This window comes from Gymnoscopelus microlampas (assembly GCF_963454915.1).
Source record: "Gymnoscopelus microlampas genome assembly, chromosome: 4".
Lineage (NCBI taxonomy): Eukaryota > Metazoa > Chordata > Actinopteri > Myctophiformes > Myctophidae > Gymnoscopelus > Gymnoscopelus microlampas.
Genome location: NC_139941.1, coordinates 17,520,130 through 17,547,603, shown reverse-complemented (window position 1 = coordinate 17,547,603; position 27,474 = coordinate 17,520,130). Strand labels below are relative to the sequence as shown.

Sequence of the window (27,474 nt, the reverse complement as noted above, 5' to 3'; positions counted from 1 at the left end):
CACAGCTGTGAATCCACACCAGAGATAATGGCAAGAGATTTTTATTGCATCAACCAATACAAAGACATTTTCACAAAAGTGGGCAGGAGGCAAAACGTCTGGCCAAAAAAATAAAATACATTCTCCATCAAAACCACACACGCACGCACCCACGCAAACACACACACATTCACTTCTCATTGCACGCACAAATACAAAACAAAACATGTAAATAACAATTTTGTAAAACCTACAGTATGATGCTGAGATTATGTTCTGAATTCTGGATTGGCATGAATTGGTAAGAATATTTACATACAGTATCTCTGCACACAAGTCTCCATCTCATAAAAGGGTTTCATTGCGTGTCAATTTAAATGACATTCATGATCTCAAAGGCAGGGCAACACATCATTTTAAAAGCTGGATTTTCAAATAATGTGGAGAAATAACACTTATGTTATAATGTGGCATTCCCATAACCAATAAATATGTTTTATGAATGTTGGGGAAATGGTGTTTGAACAGCTAACCAACATTCCTTTGAGCAGTTTTGCGATGTCAGGAGAGGCAGCCTGATAAAGTCACCACAACTCCCTATAAACAAATACAAGGATACTTATATCATCATTATACATTATATGTAACCTTTTACAGCACAGACTGCTTCCAGAACATTGCAAATGTATAGACATTTACAATGTTCATTTACGGGCCAATATTGTACCACCTCACTCCATTGGTGATGTCATCACTGTGCAGTTCCATTCTGCTACCTGCAGGGTCCCCTTTTCAAAACTTCTCATTTTAAGTAATTTCCATATAAATTATATGAAAAAATAAACTGACATTGTTGTTTATTTGACCAGTATGTAAATATCAGAAGTTGACCAACTGTTGCCATGCATTTAAATTATCGTCTCTGTCCGGCAAAAACCTCCTATCTCGATATTTAAACGTTTTGTGTTTTTTTCTAAATTAAAGCCCTACTTGATCATACTACAGTGTCACACAAAAGCATCAAAAGTGGCACGTAGCAATGTGTTTTGAGCTTTTACTACTGAATTTTAATCCTGAAAAGTAACAGCTTTGGACATGGTTTCCACTCGACAGAGACGTTATAATAAATATCAAATATAGACTTAAATCAAAATATTAGAGTTACGGAGGTAACTGGGCATTAGGATGTGCTCCTGTAAAGAATGTTTTATGAAATTAAATGTATGTAAATATGAATTTTACATGGCTTTAAAATAGCACATGTTCTACAATCAATGATACATTGAGAATATTTCTGTGGACTATCACGATGTTAACAATGCTTCAAATGACACCTACGGTATGCTATACAACATTAATGTAAAAATCGCATTTTAAATTACTACATCATATATCTTACCCTTGCAAATACGTTATCTCTAAACCAGTGGTTCTCAAAGTGCCGTCCGGGGACCCCCAGGGGTCCTTGAGGGGGGGTTCCAGGGGGTCCCAAGCAAACTTAGTTGATATAGAATCAAAATCAGTTTAGCAGTTTAACCCTATGTACATCAGCTATTGGAAAATAGCCGATCTACAAGCTGGTAGATCTGCTATTTTCAAAAAACTCATGAATTAAAAAAAAAAAAAATTAAACATTTTAACAGCACAAATCTTTCAAGGGGGCTCAACTGGCACAAAATATCTTCAGGTGGGGGTCCGCGGCCAAATACATATTCATTCGGGGGTCCTTGCTTGACATGAAACATTTTGAGAACCACTGCTCTGAACAACATGAAGCTAAAGGTCACAGGCTTCACCCCTGTCCTTGACTGTGTCGGATGCTCCACCGTGCTTGAGGGGGTGGAGGTCTGGCGGGGGGGGGGGGGGGGGGGGGGGGGGGGGGGCACTTGAACCGCAGGCTCCCACCGGGTTATCTTTCCCTTCCTCTGGGGGTGCAACGGCTAGCTAGCTAGACCATGGCCGGCTCCTGTTGCTTGGGGGATGACTCCGCCTCCAGCATCTCCCCTCCCTGGGGCTGCCCCGCCTCGTTGCTGAAAAGGTAATAAGGGGGGGTCTGCCGCGCCTCGATGATGAGCACCCCCTCAGGAGACAGCGAGGCGAAGACCGTCAGGGGATCCACGTCTATCGGAATCCTGCAGAGGGGAACGACGGGAGAACAGGTGGGTGAGAACGATAAGTGAGATATATATATATATAAACAAGTATAGCGCCTTAGCCCTTTAAGACCGGGAAAGCATCATTTGTGTCATTTTAAGATTTCTTTGGCTATTCAAAATATACAAGCTCATAGCGTGGCACAGAGTAAGCAAAGATTTGAGTTACAAATGTCCGCTTAAAAAAAGAAAAAAGAAAATATGTTTGCACAACTTTTCATGATTTAAAAAAAATTAGCAGATATACAAGCTCATAGCGCGACACTTGGTGCCACGCTATGAGCTTGTATATCTGCTATTTTTGAATAGCCAAAGAAATCTAAAATGACAGAGATGTGTTCCCGGATTGAATGGGTTAAAGAACTGGCATCTGGTTTACGTAAACATTTAGAGACAGGGCCAGGTCGGCTGACAAACCGTATAGGTGGGGGTGGCATTTGTGTACATGTAGGAGAGACAGAGAGGGAGAGAGGGAGAGAGCGAGCGAGCGAGCGAGCAAGAGAGAGAGAGAGAGGTGTAGAGTTAGATGACAAACTGCAGCCGAACTGCCTAAGAGAAATAGCAGAGGCTGCCTGTTTAAGGTCAAGCAAAACGCTGGCCTTTTTTTCTCTCGTATTAGAGCTGCAGTATAAATATTAAATGCCAGGGGAGTCGATTGACACCTTGTCAATGCCAATAACCAGCCTTCAGTCAGAAGAAGGGGATTTTACCAGCACATGCAGTCTACTGTACCTCGGGATTTAAGACTGTTCCTTGGCTTGCAGCCATTCTAAAACAAAGACATCTCACAGCCAGGAGATGAATTGTAAACCGTTTCCCAGGTTTTCAGAAAAAAACATTGTCGCTGTCAGGCAGAAACCTTGTATTTCCATATTATTCCATGGTAAAGAGCAGGTGTGCTTTCAGTCGCAAGGTTGGAGAAACATAGTCTGCTTGCAAACACTGAGATCATTTGTGGGCAAAGGTTTTAACACCTGCAGAGTGTAAACTATCATCTAACACAGTGGTTTTCAACCTGTTTCATGCCAAGGACCCCTACATTTATATACATTTGGCTGCGGACCCCCATTGGAAAATGTTGTGCCAGGGACCCTCAGAAGTACAGATTTGAGTTAAAAATGTTCGCTTTAAAAAATATATACATTCGAAGATATGCACACATTTTCAAGATTTTCCAAAAATAGCAGATCTACAAGCTCATAGCGCGGCACTCGGTGCCGCGCTATGAGCTTGTATATCTGCTATTTTTGAATAGCCAAAGCTAAGTGGTTAAAATGATTGCGACGCTTATGTTAACTAATTTAGCTGGGGACCCCCTGGTACCCCCTCAAGGACCACTGGTGGTCCCCGGACCACTGGTTGAAAACCACTGATCTAACAGACAGAGACAACAGCTAATTTCCAATCCGATGTATTTATTCCTGTACTCCTCCATCTCTGACACGTTTCGTGTATGTGAAATTAATGTGTTGTGAGTGAATCGGTATAATTGGCAACCAGCAGTGAGCTCAGTATCGATCGACACCAGATGAAGCTGTGCTGCAAATAGCTAAATGAAAGGTCTAGTTTCAAACCAATACACTATACTGTACAGCTGGAGAATAATTGCCTAACATCAATATTTCAATACAAGCGAAGCAAGTTGTACCAACTAAAATGTTGCTTTCCCCCCCATAATGACAAATAAAGTATAGCAAAGGTATGATGATAATATATGAATAATACTGAACATATGTTTGCTTTCATCAGACTTATTTTGTTGCTTTCTACCCCTTTTTCTCCCCAATTTAGTCCTTTAGTCGTTGCCAATTAATGCCTCCCCTCACAAATTTCTGTGTTGTCACCTGCCAGTGAGCTGCCCAACAGCATTGATATAGGCATATGTGTCATATCGTAGCTGTCGGACAGAAAACCTTGTATGTCCAAAACTGATCTACAAGCTCACAATGTTGTGAGCTTGTAGATCTATTGGCACAGAGGGAGCCTTGTTATTGTTTAAAGTGATGACTCACATTCACACTCACATTACTCACTTTAATTTAATTACACCACTCCATGAGCGAAGAGCATGTGTGTCTGTGTGAGTGAGTGACACACAAGTACATTTACTTAGTGTACTTAAGTACAATTTTGAGGTACTTTTACTTGACTTGAGTTTTTTTTGATACGTTGATACTTCTACTCCACTACATCTCAGGATATTGTGTACACAATTCCTTTTTGCTCCACTTACTTACTTACTTTGCAGATTTAGATTATTTTTACAAATTATATATTAGCCATACATACAAAACATACCTAAGCCATTATTTTACACTTTGGCTAATCAAAACACACACACACACACACACACACACACACACACACACACACACACACACACACACACACACACACACACACCCACACCCACACACACACACACACACACACACACACACACACACACACACACACACACACACTCTAAGAGTTTGGTACAATGGAATGGTTCCATTTGCAACACTCTCAGGGTTAATTGAATGCTCAGGAGTTTGTAGTGCAGACCAGACCCTACTCTGGTCTTTGTCAGACAACATGGCCAAATACGGGCGCTGCTGGAGTTTCCATCCATGCTGCCAAGTGTCTCTGGGTGCAGACATAAACAGCAGTCTGCATGTCAGCCTGGCTGGGAGTCCACTTTACCCTCCATTTAATTAGAGTGGACCTTTCACTGTCCTACCACCCCACTGACAATTACATGTCAGATGGTGACATATGAGAGAGAGAGAGAGAGAGAGAGAGAGAGAGTCCCTCATCCTCCTCAGCTCATTAGAGCAGACACATGGCGAGGTTTAAAGATAAGACACTGATACAGTACACACACACACCAATGCACAGTCCCGAGTTTAAACAGACTGTTAATTTAAGTGAGAGTGTAAAAATTGGTCATCACTAATGCTCATGATAAAATGGTCAAATGTTCTACGCAGTCTGTGTCTCATAGGAAGGCTGTGGACACTTAAGAAACCCACCTACCAGTGACATCATCGTTAGGTAGGTTTTTTCTTTTTTTAAACATGACTTCAATCTTTGTATTTAGATTTCTATTAACGCAATAACAATGGCATCCATTATAGCATGCCAACTTTCCAGGAATAGAGAGACTGCAGTTTCTATTAGCTTGGATTCCCCATCGTCGATGTCACTGGTAGGCCGGGTTTTGTGAACTGTCCACAGCCCTCCTCTGAGACACAGACAGAGTAGACAAAAATGGTGCCATGTGAGCATTAGCGAGGACCAATTATATGAGGATAGGTTGAAAATGGGTGAAGTTGTCCTTTATATATTAATGCTATTTCATGTAACAAAGCTACCCATACTGCCATACTGCTATACTGCCTGCCAGCTATTTAACAGCTCTGTGCAAACTAGACACCTCAGAGCTGTGGTGGTCCCCAGAGGTCTGATATGTAGACCCACGTGATAGTGGACATGCCCTGGCTGGCACCTGACCAACCACTGCCCCACTGCCTTGTGGGCAGTGGTGGAAAAAGTACTCAAATGTTTTACTTAAATAAAAGTATCAATACTGCTGTTAAAAGTAGTCAGGAATTCAAAATTTGAGTAAAAGTACAAACATGTTGGTATCAAAATGTACTTGAAGTACCAAAAGTAAAAGTACTAAAATGTTTGAAAATAGCAGATCTAGATTGGCTAGATTGGCTAGATTGGCTATTTTCAAATAGCCTAGATATGAAATAGGGCTAAAGTGGTTAATGTATGTGTTATAACGTAATCATTTATATCAGCAAAGTAACTAAAAATTTCAAATAATTGTAGTGGAGTAAAAGTACAATATTTGCCTCTGGGATGTAGTGCAGTAGAAGTAAAAGTATAGACAATTGGAAATACTCCAGTAGAGTAAAAGTACCTCAAAATTATACTGAAGTACAGTACTTGAGTAAATGTACTTAGTTTCTTTACATCACTGCTTGTGGGTACGGCTGGGAAGACAAAGGAAGACACCCTGAAAGAAAAGGCTGGCGACCCTGGCCTGTACAGTATATAGCTGTGAATGGAAACTACTGTATGGATCTGGTATTATGCTAAATTAGCACTGAGGATTTGGCTATGCACTGTATGTAAGAAAGACAATCTGAGCTCTCTGTCACACTAGGGTCGGGTGTCACAAATGGTGTTAGTCTAGTGAATTATTTCCATTGACAAAATCAATTCTACATTGTTTAAAAGCTTTTTTGTACTCAATGGTGTAATATAATTTGATTCAAAGTAAAGAACCACTAAGAGAGGCATTGTTTCAAACTGGCACTTCAAATAAAAGTATGCATGTACACACGCACACGTTGCCTGCATAGTGGATTACGTCCAATACCTCTGCCTCCCTTCTGTTTGTAAACATTTAAACAGGGTGGTCCCCTAAGGCTATATACATGTACTTCTGCCAAAATAGCCAATCTACAAGCTCACAACAACGGCGCGTTACGACGCGTTGTGAGCTTGTAGATCAGGCAGCAGTGGCCTAAAGGTTAGAGGAGCGTGCTTGCAACCAAAAGGGTCCCAGTTCGATCCCCTGAACAGGCACCCCTCCCTCGACACCGCTGAAGTGCCCTCGAGCAAGGGCACTGAACCCTCAACCGCTCCAGTGGAGCTGCTCAGTGGCCCACAGTGTACTAAGCAGTTCCCCTCGTATTCAGCATACCTAACCTGGGCAAATAAAAGTTAAAGAAAAACAAACAAACAAAAACTTTGGCCCCAGTGTTCACCCCAGAATAGGGACGCTAGGGTTCATCTAAGGAGCCAAAACTGCAGCAGAAAGTTGGCTCTTTCTGACAAAGTCAAATCAGTCAGGTGGTCTATAATGTGGGACTGAAGCAGAACCCTTATCTGTCCAGCGTGGAGAGTTTGTTTATCTCTGACCAGCACTCATTTTATCTCAAACATTGATTTTGTAAGGCTGCCAAAAAACTATCCAATAACCCCCCCACCTCCACGGGGATGCTCAAAAACTGCTTTGGGGGTACAGTTAGAAAAGAGAGAAAGTTGTTTCTGTGTGTATAGCTGTGTGTGTGTGTGTGTGTGTGTGTGTGTGTGTGTGTGTGTGTGTGTGTGTGTGTGTGTGTGTGTGTGTGTGTGTGTGTGTGTGTATGTTGTGAGCATTGCTCGCAGGGTGTAGTGATGCGTCTAGTGCAGCATGCTAGAGAGACGTTGCATGTAGGGATGCATGTGACTCCCCTCCCTTAGTTCCTGCCGCTGACCGACCCAGTTTGGGCAAAGGAAGCCGAGTGCGTAAGCCTTCCGAGGTCAGTACATAGCCTCTCCTTCACCAAGACCCCTCCCTTGCCTCCTCGTGGCAGCACACGGTAACTGGGGTCCTGCGACTCCAGGCTAAAAGGGAGGGGATCGCCGGGTAGCAGTGGGCCCGACCAACATACCACTGCCCCATTGTCAAGTGAGTAAACCCGGGAGGGTGCTTTGGCTAGGGGAGAAAACCCCGAAATCAAATCTGCACCGGGGCAGGCATAGGCGGAGTCCAAAAGAATGGATCACCGGCAGTCCCCTGCAACTCCAGCCAGGTCGAAGGTCGTCATGGGTCTCTCATGCCACTGGAGGTCAATCTGACGGAGTGAAGATGGTGGGAGTGAGGACTGCGCACCCACACCCTCACCTTAATCCTTACCTCTGCGCAAGCTTCTTGCTTCCCCCCCCCCCCCCTCCTCCCCTAACCCAACACCCTCAAAAAGCCCTGTGGCGACATGGAATGGCGGCAGACACAGGCCGAGGATGTGGCTGGGAGTGTCTAGTCAAACCATGCACACAGGCGGCAATGGAGTGATGGTCGTTGTGACTGCGGGATGAAGCAGCGCGTCACCTCGGCAGCTTCCATTGTGTCAGAGCAGCCCCACACTGCTCTCCCCTGAAAGGGGAAGGACCTAGAAAAGGTGGTCTAAAAATTGCCTGCTTCTACTACTCCGGACGGTAAACCGCAATCGTCGGAGCATCCCCCTTCGCGGTCGAAAAACAAAGAAAATAAGGAAAACTTTTAACAGTAATTTATGCATTGCTTCGTGGAATGTCCGCACACTGTTGGACTTGGCCGAAACATCTGAGAGGCCCCACCGTAGGACAGCTCTTGTGGCCCTGGAGCTCGCGAAGTACAACATCGACATTGCAGCGCTCAGTGAGACCAGACTACATGGGGAGGACTCCCTGTCAGAGGTCGGTGCAGGTTACACCTTCTTCTGGAAAGGGGTTCCTGATGGCACTCGTCGCATCCATGGAGTTGGTTTCGCTGTGAAGTCCCAACTGCTGCAGCGCATCCCAGAATCCCCCATCGGCATCAATGAGAGACTGATGACATGGCGCATTCCCCTTACTAAGGGACGCTTCGCCACCCTCATTAGCGCTTACGCACCAACACTGGATGCTGAACATAACATCAAAGAGGACTTCTACCGGGCACTGGACTCCATCTTACAGAAAACCCCAGCAACAGACAAGGTCATTCTCCTGGGAGATTTCAATGCTAGAGTGGGCACAGAACACCTGGTATGGAAACAAGTCATTGGCCAACATGGAGTGGGAAAAATGAACAACAACGGGCTCCGGCTCCTCTCCCTCTGTGCAGAACACCACCTGGTCATTACTAACACCACCTTCCAGATGAAGAACAGGCTCAAAACAACCTGGCAACACCCGCGCTCAAAGCACTGGCACCTCCTGGACTATGTAATTGTCCGGCAAAAGGACAGACGGGACGTTCTTACCACCAGAGTCATGCGCGGAGCAGAGTGCTGGACCGATCATCTCATGGTCAGGTCCAAACTCCTCATGCACATCCAACCCCGTCGCCCTAGGACAGCTCCAAACAAAAAACTCAACTGCACAGCACTAAACAGCCCCAACACCAAAGACAACCTCCGACGGCTCCTTGCAAGAAACCTTGATCAGATCCCTGAAGAATCCAATGACTGGCCAGCCCTGCGTCATGCCATTCATAGCGCAGCTTCAACGGCGCTTGGACAGTCAAGGAAACGACACCAGGACTGGTTTGATTGCAACTCGACCGAAATACAGCTACTCCTTCAAACCAAACATCAAGCACATAAAGCCCTCCTGTCCTGCCCTGGATCCTCTTCCCTTAAAGCCACCTTTGCTGCAGCAAGAGCTGCGACTCAACGCACCCTCCGGACCATGGAGGATAACTGGTGGGTGCAGAAGGCCAAAGAGATCCAAAACCTTGCAGACTGCAATAACACCCAGGGATTTTATGATGCCATCAAAGCCCTATACGGCCCTAGGAAGCGGGCAATTGCCCCTGTCCGCTCTGCTGATGGAGCCACCCTTTTCAAGGACCGTCACGAGATCCTTGGCCGCTGGGCAAATCATTTTGAGACTCTCCTCAACCACACAAACCCTGTTGACCTCCACATCCTGGATGGACTCCCAGATCTGCCACCAGTTGTGCACCTTGACACTCCACCACAGTACCGTGAGACCCGTCAAGCCATCAGAGACCTGAAGAACAACAGAAGTGCAGGACCTGATGGCATCCCGGCAGAGGTTTTCAAAAACGGCGGCTACCTTCTCACACGCCGCCTTCACCTCTTGATCACACGCATGTGGGAACACGAGACCCTCCCACAAGACTGGAAGGATGCCAACATTGTGGTCATCTACAAGAACAAAGGTGACAAAGCAGTCTGTGGGAACAGCCGTGGAATTTCTCTCCTCTCCATCGCAGGGAAAGTGTTGGCAAAGATCATGCTCAAGAGACTGGAACACATCTCGGAAGCTGCTCTCCCGGAGACACAATGTGGCTTCCGGAAGTCTAGGTCCACCAACGACATGGTCTTCGTCTTAAGGCAGCTACTAGAGAAGAGCAGGGAGCAGTGCAAAGACCTATATATAGCCTTTATCGACCTCAGCAAAGCGTTTGACACCATAAACCGTGAAATGCTCTGGAAACAACTGGCCAAACTTGGGGTACCACCTAAGTTTCTCTCCGTCCTGCAGCAACTGCATACTGGGATGCAAGCCAGAGTCATCACCGGAGAACTCCAGTCAGAGTTCTTTGAGGTAAATGTCGGGGTGAAGCAAGGCTGCGTCTTGGCACCAGTCCTTTTTAATCTCCTCCTTTCTGCCATCACCTACCTCTTCCACCGAGCCCTGGATCACAAAGACGGTGTACACCTCGAATACCGCCTTGACGGCAATCTCTTTAACATCCGTCGTCTCCAGGCCCACACCAAGACGAAGATCTGCCAAATCTGTGAGCTACAATATGCAGATGATTGTGCAGTCCTAGCACACAGCCCAGAGTCCATGCAGCATGCCCTCAACACAATCTCCACTCTGTACCAGTCCTTCGGTCTTCAGGTCAACATAGGAAAAACAGAAATCATGTCCCAACTCATTACCCAACCTTCTTCACCCCACAGCTTCCATATAAACGGTGTCCCGCTCAAAACAGTAGATCACTTCACCTACCTCGGCTCCACACTGTCCTCCCACTGCTCCCTCGACACAGACATACACACCCGCATCAACAAAGCTTCATCAGCCTTTGGACGGCTCCGCAGCAGGGTTTTTGAAAATCATAACCTGAAGGTCGGCACCAAGGTTGCCGTCTATAACGCGGTATGTTTGTCCACTTTGCTCTACGGGGCAGAAACATGGACGCCATACAGCCGGCATATAACAAACTTGGAGGCCTTCCACATCCGCTGCCTTCAGAAAATCCTTGGTCTGTCCTGGGAAGATAGAGTTCCTCACACGGAGATCCTGATGAGCACAAATTCCAGCTGTATGGAAGCAGCTGTGGCCAAAAGACACCTGCGGTGGATAGGACACACCATCCGCCTGCCTGAACACCGCCTGCCCCGCCAAGTCCTCTACGGACAAATACACGATGCAAAGCGTGCTGCTGGTGGTCAAAAGAGACGCTACAAGGACTACACCAAGGACCTTCTAAAGCGCACTGCCATCAACCCCACGCAGCTTGAAACCCTGGCACGTGATCGCTCAGCTTGGCGAGACACTTGCGCCAGGACAATCACACAAATAAATGACAGCAACCAGCAAAGGAGGTCTGAGAGACGTGCCCAGCGACACCAGAGGACAGCCGGCATCCCCCCAACGTCCGGGCTCCCCTGCCCTATCTGCGGACGGATGTGCGGCTCACGCATCGGCCTCCATAGCCACATCAAGTGGCACCAGCGGCAACAACGCTGAACCCCCCCCCCCCCCCCCCCCTGAAGCAAGCGTCATCATCGTACACGATGGACAGCTAAGATGAGACGTGCGTGTGTGTGTGTGTGTGTGTGTACGTGCGTGTGTGTATGTGTGCGAGAGAGAGAAGCCACCAAGGGGTCAATGGATGGTCTGTGTGGATCACTAGTCCTTCAACCTATCCAGTGCATGTTTTATGTATATATGCACACACACACACGCACAGTCGCACACACACACGCACGCACACACACACACACACACACACACACACACACACACACACACACACACACACACACACACACACACACACACACAGAGAGAGAGAGAGAGAGTAGACAGATGGAGTCCAGTGTTATTATGGGTCTCTCTGGGACAGGGACAGAGTGACAAACAACAATGCGCCCACGAGCACTGAATGACAAAACACACACACGCACAGGAGGGAATACAGATAAAGCACATTCTGTCACCGTTCTGTCTGGTGTCACCTCGTGGTCGTACCTTCACCCTCACCTCTGACACGCACTGTACCATCACCGGTTACTAATTTACATGTTTCTGAGCTTGCATAAGAAGAAGAGATTCCATATTAACAGGACAGACAAGTTTCGCTCAAAGATCCCAGCCTAGAGGGTTGAAAAAAAAAAAAGAAAAAAAAAAGGGAAATTGGTTCAGTCTGTCAAGTAGAAAGTGGTTAAGCCTGTGTGTTTTATAAATATTTGATATTTAATCAATGATAACCAAGTAGCCTATAAATATAACTAGGCCTACAGATAATAACACAGCTTCTCTTTCCTATTTCCTGAAAAGTATTGGTTTTGGCACATATACTGTAAGATTTCTGTCTGACAGCGACGATCTACGTTTTGGCCATGCAAAGGATTAGGAATGTGCATTCTCTCTCCACTGTACTCCATGCAGTCCGTTTATTTGTGTATAAAAGTCAATTATTTATGTAGACCCAGCTCTCTCTCTCTACTATCTCTGTCTCTCTCTCTGTTCTATCCATCTCTCGTTTAAGGTTTCGCTTAACTGGAGCACGCGGGCACGATCCGAGGGGCTTTCCAATTATAGGGGATTGCGATAGGAAGTGTGCGAGGCTAGCGTGGCCCAGCTGCTTACCAATTAGCCGACAGGAAATTAACGGTCGCTGGTGTGACGCGCCTGCGAGACGGTGGCCTGCACCAGCGATTAGCAACGCTGTTTGAAGTCTTCCCACCGTCCAATTACAGTCGCAGACACTGGGGATGGCTGGATCGGATTGGTTTGTTTGAGTTGCATTGCGTTCGCGTGGGTCTCTGGCAAACAGCTGTCGCTCTGCTGTCGCTGGGCTGGGCTGCTCTGACATAGTGACAGTTGCAACTCGTTTTTTTCTTGATCTAATCTAGTTTTATTTCTTCTCTTATATAAAACCTAATACCTTTCCACACTGTTGAGGTAAGCCACAAGATGTTCGCTACCTGCAATGTTGCAATAATCTAACCATGATAGTGAAAGAATTTGCCCTTAAGCCTCCCACTCTGGATTTTACTGTGTATATAAAGGATAAAATGATTGAGATTTCTTTGTCTAATGCTAGGAGTGGAATTAAAGTGAGATGGACCCGTATATGAAAGAAAGTGCAGCTATTATTCTTTACAACATAAGACAGTAAGTACTCACTGTATCTTCTTTGTGAAATTCTTTGTCACTATTCCTCCTTCCTCTTGCTTCTCTTCATGTTTCCCTGTAAAAACACAACGGTGTAACATTCAGTGGATATTGTCGTCTATCATTATGTCAGAAAGTGATTCAGTCTCACGCTGTACAATGGTTTTATTTTACAAAGCCATAGCTCAGGTCAATGGAAATGAAAAAAGGTGCTCATACGGGCCCTTTAAACACCCAGATAGGCCTAACAGCCGACACTAGAATTCTCTATTAAATCTAACCCTTGCTCTGCTACGCATGGAAATTAGAATCTTTTGATGATATTGAAATCAAAGTACATTTAATTTGGTAGACATAAAATTTCCCATTGCCAATCTGATTTTGGCAGTTACTAGAGGTGGATTCCTCCCCGGTATAAAATAATGTTCTACAGACACACCAGTGAGTCAGACTACAAGTGAAATGATTGAGTCAGACTACAAGTGAAATGAATATGATGAAACCCACATTCCTCCCTTTTGGCCTCTTCCAGAACTCCCTCAAAGAAACACACATAGTTTGGTGGAAGCAGGGAGTAGGGCTGCCTCGATTATGATTAACGAACGATTGTTATTTATTAAATAGTGAAAATAGCATTAGCGCATGAGCTATTTTTGCTGTTTTCGCATGCCACCAATGTACAACAAAGTATAATACAGGGTTAAGTGGTTGATCAGACAAATCAATTTAGTCGATTATAAAAAATCTATTAGAATGTTTCCTGTTGATTTGTTGATAATAAATTTAAAATAATTGTCAAAAAAAATACGTTCTTGATTATCCTATTAACCTACATGAGCAAGATTAAAACTGCACTATGTAACTTTCCTCTTCTCCCCCGGATCTTGACCGTCAGGTCAAAATTCGTGTCAGATCCTATAGGTGAGACATGACCTTTGACACGATCTAAATGTCTCAATAGAAGAGCAGGGAGACAAAATACAACCCCAGTTGTATAAATTATATTGTATTAACATACTCTACCATACAGATTAGACATAATTGCATTTTATTCATTTAAAAAAAAGTAAAATAATGCCGCTTTTAAGTCTGTTATTGGTTCTAAATGTCGGTTTTCGATATATATTTTGGTTGATTGCCCAACCGTCAGACTACAAGTCAAATCAATATGATGAAACCTGCATTCCTTCCTGTTTGGCCTCTTCCAGAACTCCCTCAGAGAAACACACATAGTTTGGTGGAACAGCTAGAACTGGAATGCCCCCAAGTTAAAGGCCTCATCTCCCCAAAGCGTTGTTTATGCAGGCTTATGTTAGCCAGCCAGCCAGCAGCTGCTCTGGGGCTGTTGAATATCAGGGCCGCTAGCACGCCAGATTCTACCCCCACCCCCTGGCTTCAGGCTGGGCTATCTGCTACCCTTCACCCCCACTGTGACGTCTCTGACACTCCCACCCACCTCCCATCGAAAGTGCTGGACTCGACTAGAGCCAGGGTCTGGACTATGTAAAGCCCCCCCCGAGAGTGCATGCAGAGCTGGGCTCACTGGTGAAGTCATATCGTTGCTTTCGGGCAGAACCTCTTATCTCCATATTCTACTATTTGTGTTTTTTTAACACCCTACTCATACTACAGTGTCACACAGAAGAATCAAAAGTTGCAGATCCGCAAGCTCGAAACGCGGCGCGAAGCGACGCGTTTTGAGCTTGTAGATCTGCTGCTTTTGAATTTGAATCCTGAAAAGTAACAGTTTTGGACATACTATGAGGTTTCCACCCGACTGAGACGATATGTAATGTATGACCCCTACAAACTTCATCACTGCGGTTCAGACGTCAGACACGGTTCCCCAAACGACGGAAACTTATTAGCGTGAGATTGTGAGGAGCTGCCGCCCATATCACGGCAACATCACCGTCCAGATAGTGAAAGGCTCTTGGAATAGAGATGGCAGACAGTATTACACGTATACTCCATTGTGCTGGGGTGTGCTGTCACTCGCCAAAAAGAACAGATGCATGCGACACCTCGTTATCTTGGAGATCAGTCATGGGCTATTCGGCAAGCGACACCGTTGTGTTATAGGTTTTTAGCGCTTCTAATAAGAATTAGAGCTGTGGAGTCAGTGAGATAGGCCGGCAGGCCCTCCATGGCTCCATGAGTGAATGACCCAACAACTGGCATACCAGCATTGTGTTTATAAAAAGCCCCATGCAGTGCTGGGGTGGGCCTTCTCTCCTCTGTGCCCTCTTCTGTCCTGCTCTGGGTATCCCTGGCATTTGCCTTTCTTTTGAAGTAGCTCTTAAAGTGGGGTCCAGGGACCCCCCAGCTAAATTAGAATCAAAATCAGTTTAACCACTTTAGCCCTACTTAAACCCTATCTATCAACATGTTGTGTTGTGAGCTTGCAAATAGTGAATATTTTTTGAAACATTTTAACACAAATCTTTAACACAAATCTTGTAAGGGGGTCCCTGGCACAAAATATTTTCAGGCAGGGGTCAGGGGCCAAATACACAATTTGGAGGTCCTTGACATGGAAAAGTTTGAGAACCACTATCAATTCCAGTCAGGTCCTTTAAACACCCATTTTCTAACAGTGCAGTAAGTATATTCACTTTTAGCTCAATAATAAATCACCAGGCTGGAAGATTAATCCAGTCGGCCAGTGGAAGAGCGGTTTGGGGGCCATAGGGGAAAAGAGGATCGAGGCCCAGAACATTCTGACCAAGTGTTTAATGGCACAACACTGTGTGTCTTATTTTTAACAGAGACTGTTGTCACGGGCCTTGCCTTAAATCTAAATGTAGCTCATGAGTTCTCTAAGAATCTGAAACAGGTGTGTCTGAGTTTGAGGCTCAGCCTGCCAACCCCCTTAACAAGTCTGCAGTGCGCTGTGGCTTTTATATCACTAGAAGTGGATGGATCATTTCAAATGAATAGATAAAAAGTATATCAGTGGTTCTCAAACTTTACAATTTCAAGGACCCCCATAACTCTCAGACTTACAGACCTATAAGGGTCCAATTGGAACCTGAGGGTCCCTGGACCCCACTTTGAGAACCACAGGGTTAGCTATATAAGAGTACTAGGAGGCTGTAGTTTGTTGTGTTGCAACAGTGGTGGCGTTAGTTTGGTAACCGGAAGCCTTGCCCCAAAACCCCCTTGCCCCCAGCTGTTCTTGTATTCTTGTATTTGTTTAACTGAGGATAATGTTTGAAATAAGTTTAGGGTTAGGCATAGTTTTACTGAGGTTAAGTTTAGGAATAAGGTAAGGTTTTGGCACCGTTTTACTGAGGGTACGTTTAGGAATAAGGTTAGGTTTAGGCATTCTTCTGCCTACTACGTCATATCCTAGTATGAGCGAATAGGGGAAGGGGATCAACGTCACGTGATTCCTTGTTTGACCCGGCAAAAGCCTGGATGTGCGTCTCAAAGAACATGATTTCTGGCAGAATTGCGGAACGTTTAGAATATTTGGCGGACCCGTTTCCATTTTTCACAAGATCGGTGCTTGTTTTACCTGCACTACAAGACATCACCATATGTTGCGCTATGACGAAATAAACCCATAAAATGTAACAATGTGAATGTTCCACAATGCAATTCCAAATGTGAAAGCTGTGTTGTTTGACCCGGTGAAGGAATGGCGGATTCGGCCTTGCCCCGAAATACCCATATGTGTGTCTCAAAGAATAGCTTACTGAGGTTACGTTTAGGAATAAGGTTAGGTTTAGGCATAGTTTTACTGAGGTAAGTTTAAGAATAAGGTTAGATTTTAGGCATAGTTTACTGAGGTTACATTTAGGAATACCATGGTTAGTCTAGGGAATTAACTCGTTCTCATGCTATTCAACAAAAATGTGGAATGCCCTACCAAAAGGAGTAAAGGAGTGTAAAACCCTACTCACTTTCAAAACTGCCCTAAAGAAACACCTTTAGGAGGCTGCAATAGTGCAATTCCTAACCTCCCCTCCCCGAACCTTTTCCAATTTTTCTCTTTTACATATTTTTTACTTTTCATACCAGTAACTTGTAAGCTGATTGTATGACGTTCTGTATAGTAGTAGTGTGTATATCTGTCTGTCTCTTATATGTCATCATGATTTGTGTGCGTGGGGATCTAATTTTAAACAAGCTTAGTGCTTTATGAGACTTCCAGTTTAGTAGACCTTGTATTGTGAATTTGTACTTCCATGTTCTCATGTCTTACTAAATAAAGTACGTCATCAATCAATCAATCAATCAATGGCTACCGTTCTGAGGTCACTAGATCTGCCCCGGGGCGACTGTGTTTTGGGGCGAGCGTTCTGGTATTCGTTAGTTTTCCAGGCTTTAGTTTTCTCACCTGAAACTTCTACAAAACCGTCTCTCGTCTTGACGTTTAATTCCTCGGGCGTGAAGCTGTGGACGTTCACGCACACTTTCCACGGCTCTCCCCCGGTGGTGGTGGGAGTGGAGCTGCGGGATCCGGAGGAGGGTTCACTGTATCTGGTGGTGGTGTACACCATGGGCCCCGGACCCCCGGTGGACGATCGCTGCTGCTGGGGCGCGAACCCTGCGCGTAAACCCCCGCTGAAAGGCGACCCCGCGCCCCCCAGGCGCGTACTGAGCCGGCCGGGTCGAGCCCAGCCCGGCCAGTCCATGCCCATGTCGTCGGGGAAACAAGCCGGCAGCCCGAACTCGTGATCGTCCATGAACCGAGACGAGAGCTGATCCCTGAAGGGAGATCCCTCTCTGAACGGCGACTCCGCGAACGGATCCCTGGGATTCATCCTCTGTCGGCTCCCCATGGTGTAGAAGTCTCCCTCGGCCATTGTCCTTTAACGGTGCGCCAAAGGTCACAGAACGTTATAGGGGCTTGATCTGTTCAAATCTGTCCTTATAAGCGGTTGTAAGTAGAAATATCGGTTTTAGCCGGTTACTAAAACTATATAAAAGTTGATCTCTTTGGAAGTGTTGTGGACGTTACCATTACGCACGAAAACACGTGTTTATCTACACTTGGAAAAAGTCCCCAGTCCTCTCAAAAGTTCCAACTAAAAGTGAATATGATCGTGCTTCAAGCTGCTTGTCTTTTATATGGAGAGGCAGGCTGTTTTCATAGACGTTGAGTCGGCAACAAGTGTCCAGAAAGTACTGGGAGGGTCAGGGATATGCCTGGATTTATACTTAGCCATACGATGGTGTCGCGCACCAAACATAGCCGATCTGCAAGCCCACGACGCGTCGCGTCAGCGACGCTCGTGGACTTGTAGATCTGCTATTGTTCGCTGCGCGACACCTCCCACAAACTAGGCTCACAGACGCAACTGCTGACCAAAGAGACCCTCCTCCTATACCCAAATTTAGCCACCATATCTGTCATTTACCCCCACCAGTGTTACCATGTCCGCTTATTATAAGCCTTAAATCTGAGTTAAACACTGTATTGTGGTAGTTGCGTTTTTTTGGACTTATTTCCCAATGTTGTTTAAACTAGTGGTTCTCAAGCATTATCAATCCAAGGACCCCCAAATTAATATATATTTGTCTGCAGACCCCCTACTGAAAATAATTTGTGCCAGGGACCCCCATTGTGTTGTTAAAAGGATCCTTGTAAGCCAGATATGCCTTAATACATTATAATTGACCTCTATAACTAAAATAAACATTTTGAAACACCTTAAATATTTTATTTATTTTAGAAACAGTTAATCTTTAACTGAATAGGGGCAATGCCCGTTGCAAGTTGATGACTCATTTGTCCATGTATGGTCCAGCCCTATGGAACTTATGGAATACATGTGCAAAAAAAAAACATTTAAAATATTGATTTGATGCTCATATAGGCCTATTAACCTTAGGAAGTATTAAGTTGTTTTTTCATTTTCACATGCATTCCATAAATTCCATATAGGGCTAGACCACACATGGACAAATGACATCATCAACTTGAGACGGGCATTGGCCCTATTAAGTGAAAGATAAACTATTTCTAAAATAAATAAAATATTTAAGGTGTTTTTCATTTTACATTGTAGAGATATAGAGGACAACTATAATGTAGGCCCTATTATAGCCTAAGGCATATTTGTCTTTAATAGCCAGGGATCCTTTTAAAATGTAAAAAAAAAATACAAGCTCACATCGCCATGCGTTGTGAGCTTGTAGATCTATTTTTAAATAGCCGATGTATAGGTTTAAAGTGCTCATGTGGCCTAGTCGCTTCTTTTGGGCTTGTTTTCATAGACCTACCTAGTTGCTTGTTTCTCTCGCAGAACCTGGCAACATGGCCCCCTACGGCCGCAGTCATATCTGTCCCTGGCCAAACAACCCCTCCTCCATTTGTGACTCATTAGTTGTTTATAGAAAAGGACGCATTGCTTCAGGACAGCAGACACCAACCCCGGTGGGGGACAACATGATGGGAAGAAGACATGACATGATATGAGTCCAACTCCAACACACTGATGTCACACTACAGATAAAACATTACAGCTAATGACTCAACTTTGTAAACATCTCCTGTCATTATAACGCCTTAAGTGACCCTTAAGTGACCATGCACTAAGGGTGGATTATAATGTATTTAATCAATAATCAAACATTTAATAAAATCATTCATTAATACTATTAATATTAATGAATAAAATATATATTTTTTTAAATGTAAAAAAAAAATCAAATAGTGACAATAGCCGATCTACAAACTCACAAAACTTTGCAATGCTTGTAGATCTACTATTTTGGATTATTCGATGAATTATAACATAGTCTTATAATCACACTACACTATTTGCATTATAACAGTGATGTTTTATACAATTATTATAATTTATTATAACTATGAGAATTATAATATAGGCCTACTATACTTGCAAAAAATGTGTCCAGAAATTATGATTTTGATACTTGACCTTCTAAGTAAATGCTTTATAATGTGTTATTATTGTTATAATGCATTATGAGTATTCATACTATAATTATACAGAGTTATAAGCAGTTTATTATAGACATGGGCTTCAAAGAAATTGTTACTAAAGTTAAAGGTGGTATCATCACACATCAAGTAGTGTTTCATCTAACTTTACTTGTCTATTGGATGAAATTCCATCTCAACCTGAACATGTATTTTCTGGTTTAAGACCTGGAAAGATGGGGAGACCCCTGCTACTGAACAAACACTCATATATAACTATGGGAATGTACTGCACCCCGCACACACACGCACACACACGCACACGCACACACCTATGCACAATACAATCTAGAAAATGTTGATTTACTAAAAAAAAGTCAGTAAATTTAAAGTAACTGTATAATAAGGCATCTTACCGTAACCAGGTCTGTCTGGAATAAGTTACACATTTATAAGAGTAGTGGCAGTGAATATTTATACAGTAGTAGTAGCAAGGGGCGGAGCTAACATGTACAGTAGATAGGAGAAAAACTGGAACATCTGCTCAAAAGAGATAAGAAAATCATAAGTCTCATGGCTTAAGGCTGGCTGATATGACTTCAAATCAATCTATGACATCAAATCAATACCATGATTATTTCAAACTTTTGCCTCAATTATGATTAATTAACTTTTGTTTTTAAATTCTAAAAATGGCCAATATACAAGCTCACAATGTGATATTTTGATGGACTATTTTCACTATTTGTGTACGGCACAATTGCACAACAAAGTGTAATACAAGGTCAAGTGGTTATCAGACCAATCGATTTAGTGTATTTCTGTTCAAATATATCAATATATAAGAAATTCAAACATTGTGTATAGAAAAAACTGCTTCTCGATTATTCGATAAACCTACATAAGCGAGATTAGGTTCTAAATATCGGTTTCGGTATATCTTTGGTTTGCCCTTATAACTTACAGTCTAAGAAATTGCCAAAAAAAGACAGCACTACGGTTTCATACAGGACATGACTTTACATTGTTTATTCCAGACACGCAGAGGGAGGGAGGGAGGGAGGGGAGGTCGATGACAATTCAATTTCAGGTGAAAACGTTACAATGGGAAGTTCACTGGCACGATGCAGCACGGGCCCAGCAGTGTGAAAAACATTATGCTTGGCATTATGCTCGTCCACATGGAAAATGAGATAATACGCTTCATTTAACATCAAAACACTGGTTTTGGTGACCGTGTTATTGAAATGTTAAAGTAATGAAACATGATCAGACAGTTTAACCACTTAAACCCTCTACACTTAGTAAATTAATACTTATGGCTCTTTTAGACGATGATGGGTAACCCAGAACTTTCCAGAACCCATGACGTTCTGGACGTTTTTTTCTTTTGTTTACGTTTCCATTATAACCAGAACCATCCCTGAAGGGGCAGGTACAGTATGTCATTAAAATAACTCATTTTTAAAAAAAATACTAAAATAGCAGATATCCAAGCTCACAAAGTGTCACATTGCAACTCGTTGTGAGCTTGTAGATCGGCTATTTTTGGAAAACATTGACATGTTAAGTTCTGAAGTCTGGGTTCCCAGTACTCAGGGTTATAGTATAGTTCTACCTCCTGAGCAGGCCAGGTTCCGAGAACCTTATCTGAAACCAATCTGTTGCGAATGGAATCAGAGATACATGGTTCGCTTAGTTCTTGTAGTTGAAAAGAGCCATTTGTTGACCGGGATCGGCTCTGCATACTCGGCCCGCTCTTTCCCCCCCGCCACACGTAATCTCTTCACCAAAAATAGGCGCTCTACAAGCTCACAGCGCATTATGAGCTTGTAGATTTGCTATTTTCCGTGAATGTTCCGGTCCCCCCAGAATACGGATACTATGGTTCAAGTCAACAAAGATATCACAAGTTCATTGACGCCCAGCATCGCCTCTTTCTTTCTCCCACCTTCATAAGTTCAGTGAATAGCTGAATACCGTTGCAGTTGGGCAGTGCATCATAGCAAACCTATAGAAATACACGAAATTTTGCAACTAGGCCTATACAGTTCTCTAAATTAAATAACCACATCCTTTTTATACTTTATACAGCGCAGATGCATATTTACACCACAGTAATTACAGTACATATTCGAAATTAACTTGCACACAAAGAAATGTAAACTTTACACCATGAAATTGCGAGTGCCGCTCACTTTGTCTCCCTGCACTTCTATTGAGACATATAGATTGTGTCAAAGGTCATGTCTCACCTAGACACAGGATCTGACACAAATTTTGACCTGAAGGTCAAGATTGAATTTATCCCCTGAGCAAGCAGGCAGGCTCTATTAGCTCAATGGTAAAAATGTCAGCACTTGCGCAGGAAACCGGGTTCAAATCCAGGGTAGAAGAGGAAAGTTGCATAGTGCAGCTTTAAGTTCCTTTTTTTCAAGGTTTTCAAGACATTTATTTTTGCATTAATTTCTTAATATCAATATTATATCATCATTAAAATCTTAAGTGTTTTGCCAATTTCTTTGGGGGCTCAATTGCAATATACTCACCCACAGGTTGGGAATGGCTGTTTTACGGGTCTTATTTTTCTTCCAACTGCCACAGTGGTGGATTCCCCTCATTTGGCCAATTTCCTTGACATTCAGAGAAATAAGCGCAGAGTACAGAGAGCAGACCCTATATAGACAGAATGATGGATTCGACATGATAAAGAGAACTTTTTCAAATATATGGAAAGGCAGTTTAAAAGTTTTCTTTTCTTTTCATTTTTTTTTTTTTTTAACATTCCATCTCTGGAGTTTAAACTACCCCCAATTGATCCCAACTCGATTTAGGGTTGGCTTTTTCAAGCCTTTACGGTCTTATTCATTCAAAACACCTACAGTAGTCTGATGTCTGGATATAATGACTACCGTAAAATCCCCAGTGTTAGCCTTACGGGTCCATTTGGTTCCATTTGAGGATTTTACTGAATATAAGCCTGGGTATTGAGTGTGCCTTACAATTCCAACTAAAATACGTACATCACAACAGACTCGTATAGCGTTGCATAGAAAGATAGACCACTACTGAGAGAGACGGCAATGGGATAAATATTAAATAAGCAATAAATATGCATGGGTCTGTGCATTTCTGAACTTGACCTTCTCTTGGTATTCACAAAAAAATAAAAAAATAAAAAAATAGATGAGTCATATGTTTGGTTTCAGTTACAACATCAAGAAAATCCTTTTCAAGCAAATTGAGAATCTATGCTATTCATAAGATGAATTTTCTTTAAACCTTTTAACCAAACAATACTGGTGTACAAACCAGTATATCTGTTTGAACATCACCATTTCCAGATACCCAACTAACAGTAGTGCTTATCTTTAAAATCCAAGTAATCAAATAATAACTAAAGTAAATATGTACAATGGCAACATAAAATCCCTTAATAAAATGTCTCAAAGCACTGCAAGCATAACAGACAACATGCTCATTTGGGTCTTTTTTTCCCCCATATGAAGATTTTGCCATCAGAAATCCGTTTCTCAGTCCTATACAGCCCTTTGACCATTTTGTATGTATTACAATGACTGACATTTTAAAGGTGCAGTAAGTGATATTTGTTCATGTTAACATGAGTGTTGTTTAGTAACAGGGGTCTCCCTGTCTCTCCAGCACTTCAGTAAACAGAAAATGTATTTTCAGGTCGGGATTCCAATTTTATACAATCAGGAGAGACAACTCATCTAACTATATAAATGCCGAGCAACTTCCGCACCCTCGGTGGTGACACCCCACAGCTCTGTTATCGAATAAACAACGCACCGCCAGACCACATGTCGCCTACTGACTCGCCACGGCCGCCGCGCTGAATTTACGCCTCGCGTAGGGGACATCTCACTGCTCACTACACCGTTTCCACCGCGCAACATAATTAATTCTACTCACCAAATGTCGGACAAAACGGAAGGGGAGCCAGCTTCGTACCGTTTACCGTGCGCACGACCTCATCACCACAACAGCTGCCAGCCGCTGCGGGGGTTTTTTCCTTTTTTTCAAAACTTTTTTTTTGGTCACCATTTTCTCCAGGCACCATTTCTGGTGTAACGTCGGGTGTTTCTTTTCACCAGCCAATCACCTTTCACGTTGCCACGTCCGTTGCCACGTCGCGCTGACGTACGCTAAACAAGCGCTGCCGTGCGCACAATGCAAACGAGCCCAAAGGCGTGCAAAAATAAGCCGACCATTGCTTAGACACAAAGTCAGACCTGGCAACGCAGCCTACGCCAATCATGTGTGAGAGATCTACAAGCTATGGGGCAGAGACGCCACCGTATCTTAGCAACAACTACAGCGCTCACTCTCATTGGTCGTGTCACGCTAAGAGCAGTCTCCAGACAATGGCATCGCAGACAGCTTGCTGTTACTGCTGTAGCCATCACAGGCAGTTGCAGCACGACGGACAGGGCGCTGTCATAGCTGCCATGTCGCTAACGCTAACCTGGTTGTCATGCCTGCAGCGCCTGTGCAATCACTTTGTCAACAATGCACGTTCGTGTGGTGAATGTCTATATTGCTGCCCAGTTCCTCCATTGTAGATGGTGTATGTTTGTGTGTGTCTTCTGGAGAACTATGTAGCTCCACAGCAACTACAGTAACTAACGTAATGGCAGGACCGCCCCGTGCAACAACGCATGTTAGGCTGCATTATGGTCATGTAGTAATTTCAGATAATTTCGCTCCGATTAGAGCAGTGTTTATCAACCCTTTCACGCCGCCCCCCCCCCCCCCCCCCCCCCCAAATACACGTACTTGATCTGGGACCCCCCCATTCTGTTTGACTCCGTTCCACAAGTAAATATTGTGAAAATAGCCGATCTACAAGCTCGAAACGCCTCACGTTGACAGGCTTTGTAAGCTTGGAGATCGGCTATTTTATACATGATTGCCTCTTTCTTACATTCTTTGCCAATGTGGCCCATGTTTTCATAGCATAGTTTATTGACTACTTCTGTTGCAGAAATGGCCATTTCCTTTACTTTCGGTTTTTTATTGTCTCCGCCAGGCCGAAAGGCATGGCGCAAGACTATGTTTCAGCCCCTGTCCGTCCGTCTGTGATAGCTAATCTCTCACATCGTTGACTTGATCGCAGCAAAATAACAGCCCGATGTGGAGAGTCCGTGAGAGCTGGATAAACGACGTAAAATGTGTCAAAAGGAGTCTGTACGGCTGTCGATAAATGAACACATGACGTCGGTGGGAGAGGAGATATTGTGTCTTTTGGACAAACAGCAGCGTGGTGCTGATGTTTGTTGTGTGAAGCAGCTTAATGTCAGAGTCTTTGTGTTGGAGCGCCTCAGTGCGGCTGCAGAGTTCATGTGCAACCTCTTCCAGAGACACACAGAGACACTAGAAACTCTGCTGGGGAAAAAAAACACTGCTGGGCATTGACTTTCCTATGGACATTGATCTACACACTGCAGGTATATCTGCTACACACACAACATCAAACTACACACTGCAGGTATGATGCAGCGTTTGCATTACAGCCAGCATGCCAGCGTAGTTCCCATATGGTTTCAAGGTGGGCTAAACCATATGGACCCCATGTCAGCAATGTCAGCGGCATCCACTTCAGTCCCAACTGCGATGCCCATGCAGGCTATAAGTAGCTTCTACCTGGCCCTTAGGTGGGCCCCAACTAGCCATGTTTATGTGGGACCAAGGCGGGTCCTAACTGGGTTTGCCCATGCAGGCTTTAACTGGGTTCTACCTGGGCCCTAGGTGTACCCTAACCAACCACAGTGCAGTGCCCATCGCTCCAATTGTTGTGACGTCAGGGCTCTCAATACTGCACATTGGTGGAGGAGGAGGGGCCGCAGGGCGCCCGCACACATCGCTGAACCAATGGTAGCCCACGGATCTTTCCTCTGTGGATTTACAATCTGCCCCTCTATGCCACATATCATCCGCACTACAGGCTCTTCACTGACCGAGCCACGGCCCCACTGAGCCTCATGACGCTACGCCACTTAAACGTGCGGCAGCATGCGCTGGGTTGCCAGGTTTGTACAGCCTGCGCCAGAAACAAGCAACCACCTTCATGAAAAAAAATAAAAAATAAAATGGTCCGCAATGTTCCAGGGGTGTCCCCGCGCGTCCCAACACTCCACAGGGGGTCAGTGGACCATCAGGGGGTCCGCGGACCCCCTGTGGACCCCCTGAAACATAACAAATATTATTTCTTCAAATTTTTTCCTTTTTCAAAAAAACTTTTCCACAGTTTCACTCCGGCGATTTGGGTCCCCCAATATACACACGGCCACGCTGGGCCCCGTGCGCGGCTGGGGTTGAGGGGGGCGTAGCCCCCCGAAACTCTAGTACAGGATAAAGGATGAACAAGTGAAATTGAAATTGACGACACAAAGCAATGAGCAGACACATTTTAAACTGGACCACTTCAAAACTGAAGCTGATACATGGGTACTCTTTCCTGATTGGCTGAAATTGACAACCCACCTGAAATTGTATTTTCTATTTTTTAAAGGCCAGAGAGATGGAGAGACCCCTGTTATTTAACAAATACTCTATAGCAATGAATACTAGCTTTAACCCTTTCAGAAATATGTTTTTGTTTTGACCAAAAAATATCACGTACACTAACGTTAACTGTTTCCCATTTGATCAGGGGGAGAAAAAAAATAATCTGGCATTTGAGCTGACAGACAGTTTCATTGCCACCTGGGCTGCTTCCACAATTCAGAGGAAGTGTTCGTGTGCTCTACCTTCTGAAGTACACAGCAAACGTTATTTCATAAAAGGGTCCCTCGGAAGCTATTTGAAAACACATGAAGCAAATGACTGAATACATCTCAGCGTGGGGTCCTGGAACGGAGCTTGCGTGGTGACAGTACATTTCCGGTGTCCCTTGAAAAGAATGTGCTCCTGAACATGCATAGCCTACAGCTAAAGCCAGAACCAACACTTTTGTAAGAAAATGTCCAGTTTGAAAGTTTTCATCGAAAAATAATATTATGGGAAGTGTGGGGGCTTAATGGGTCCGAAAGTCAAACAGTCCCAGGCTGTTATGAGCGTTGAAGGACGAGGACTCCTTGCATGAAGTAGAAAACAAGAGCAAAACACATTCAGTCTCTAGTGACTCCTGCTCGATGGTGTGAACAACACTGCCTCTGTGTATGACATGGTTGGAGAGTGGCTGGAGTACCTTCCACTCAAGCCTCAAAAGGAAGCAAAGAGCCTAATATAGTAGAGGGCTCTGACATCACTGTCTTTGCACCCAACAGAAATGACGAATGGTAGTGCAGTCCTCTCAGGTCTCCCGAAAACTTAATGGCAAACCTGCTGTGCACACAGAAAAATATGTTTTGTTTTTCTTTTTGAAAGGCTATATGGTTCCAAGAAAAAACATCATCTGAATGAATGGTTTTTCATGTTCCTCATATAGGTTCTACCAGAACCTTTTTTTAAGAACGGTTCCTCAAAGAACCAGTTTAACCACTTAAACCCATTTTGTGTAATGCTCACATTGTGAGCTTGTAGATCTGCTGT

The 27,474-nt window shown here is 44.1% G+C and overlaps 1 protein-coding gene across 1 annotated transcript; it reads right to left on the bottom strand.

Annotated features, from left to right (window-relative positions):
- Positions 1-25: 25 nt before the first annotated feature.
- Positions 26-18,138, bottom strand: hspb8 (heat shock protein b8). Its single transcript, XM_084054823.1, has 3 exons — positions 17,365-18,138; positions 13,032-13,095; positions 26-2,111 (listed from the first exon to the last, which is right to left on the bottom strand). The coding sequence occupies exons 1-3, from the start codon at positions 17,831-17,833 to the stop codon at positions 1,928-1,930; spliced, it is 717 nt and encodes a 238-aa protein (XP_083910949.1). The 5' UTR covers positions 17,834-18,138; the 3' UTR covers positions 26-1,927.
- Positions 18,139-27,474: the final 9,336 nt, after the last annotated feature.

What these genes read in the sequence shown, in the direction of transcription:
- hspb8 (XM_084054823.1), bottom strand. Translation starts at nt 17,833, where the DNA reads ATGGCCGAGGGAGACTTCTACACCATGGGGAGCCGACAGAGGATGAAT. An exon ending in CGGTTTTGTAGAAGTTTCAG is followed by an intron (nt 13,096 to 17,364) that starts GTGAGAAAACTA and finishes GTGTTTTTACAG; the next exon opens with GGAAACATGAAGAGAAGCAA. An exon ending in AATTTCACAAAGAAGATACA is followed by an intron (nt 2,112 to 13,031) that starts GTGAGTACTTAC and finishes TCCCCTCTGCAG; the next exon opens with GATTCCGATAGACGTGGATC.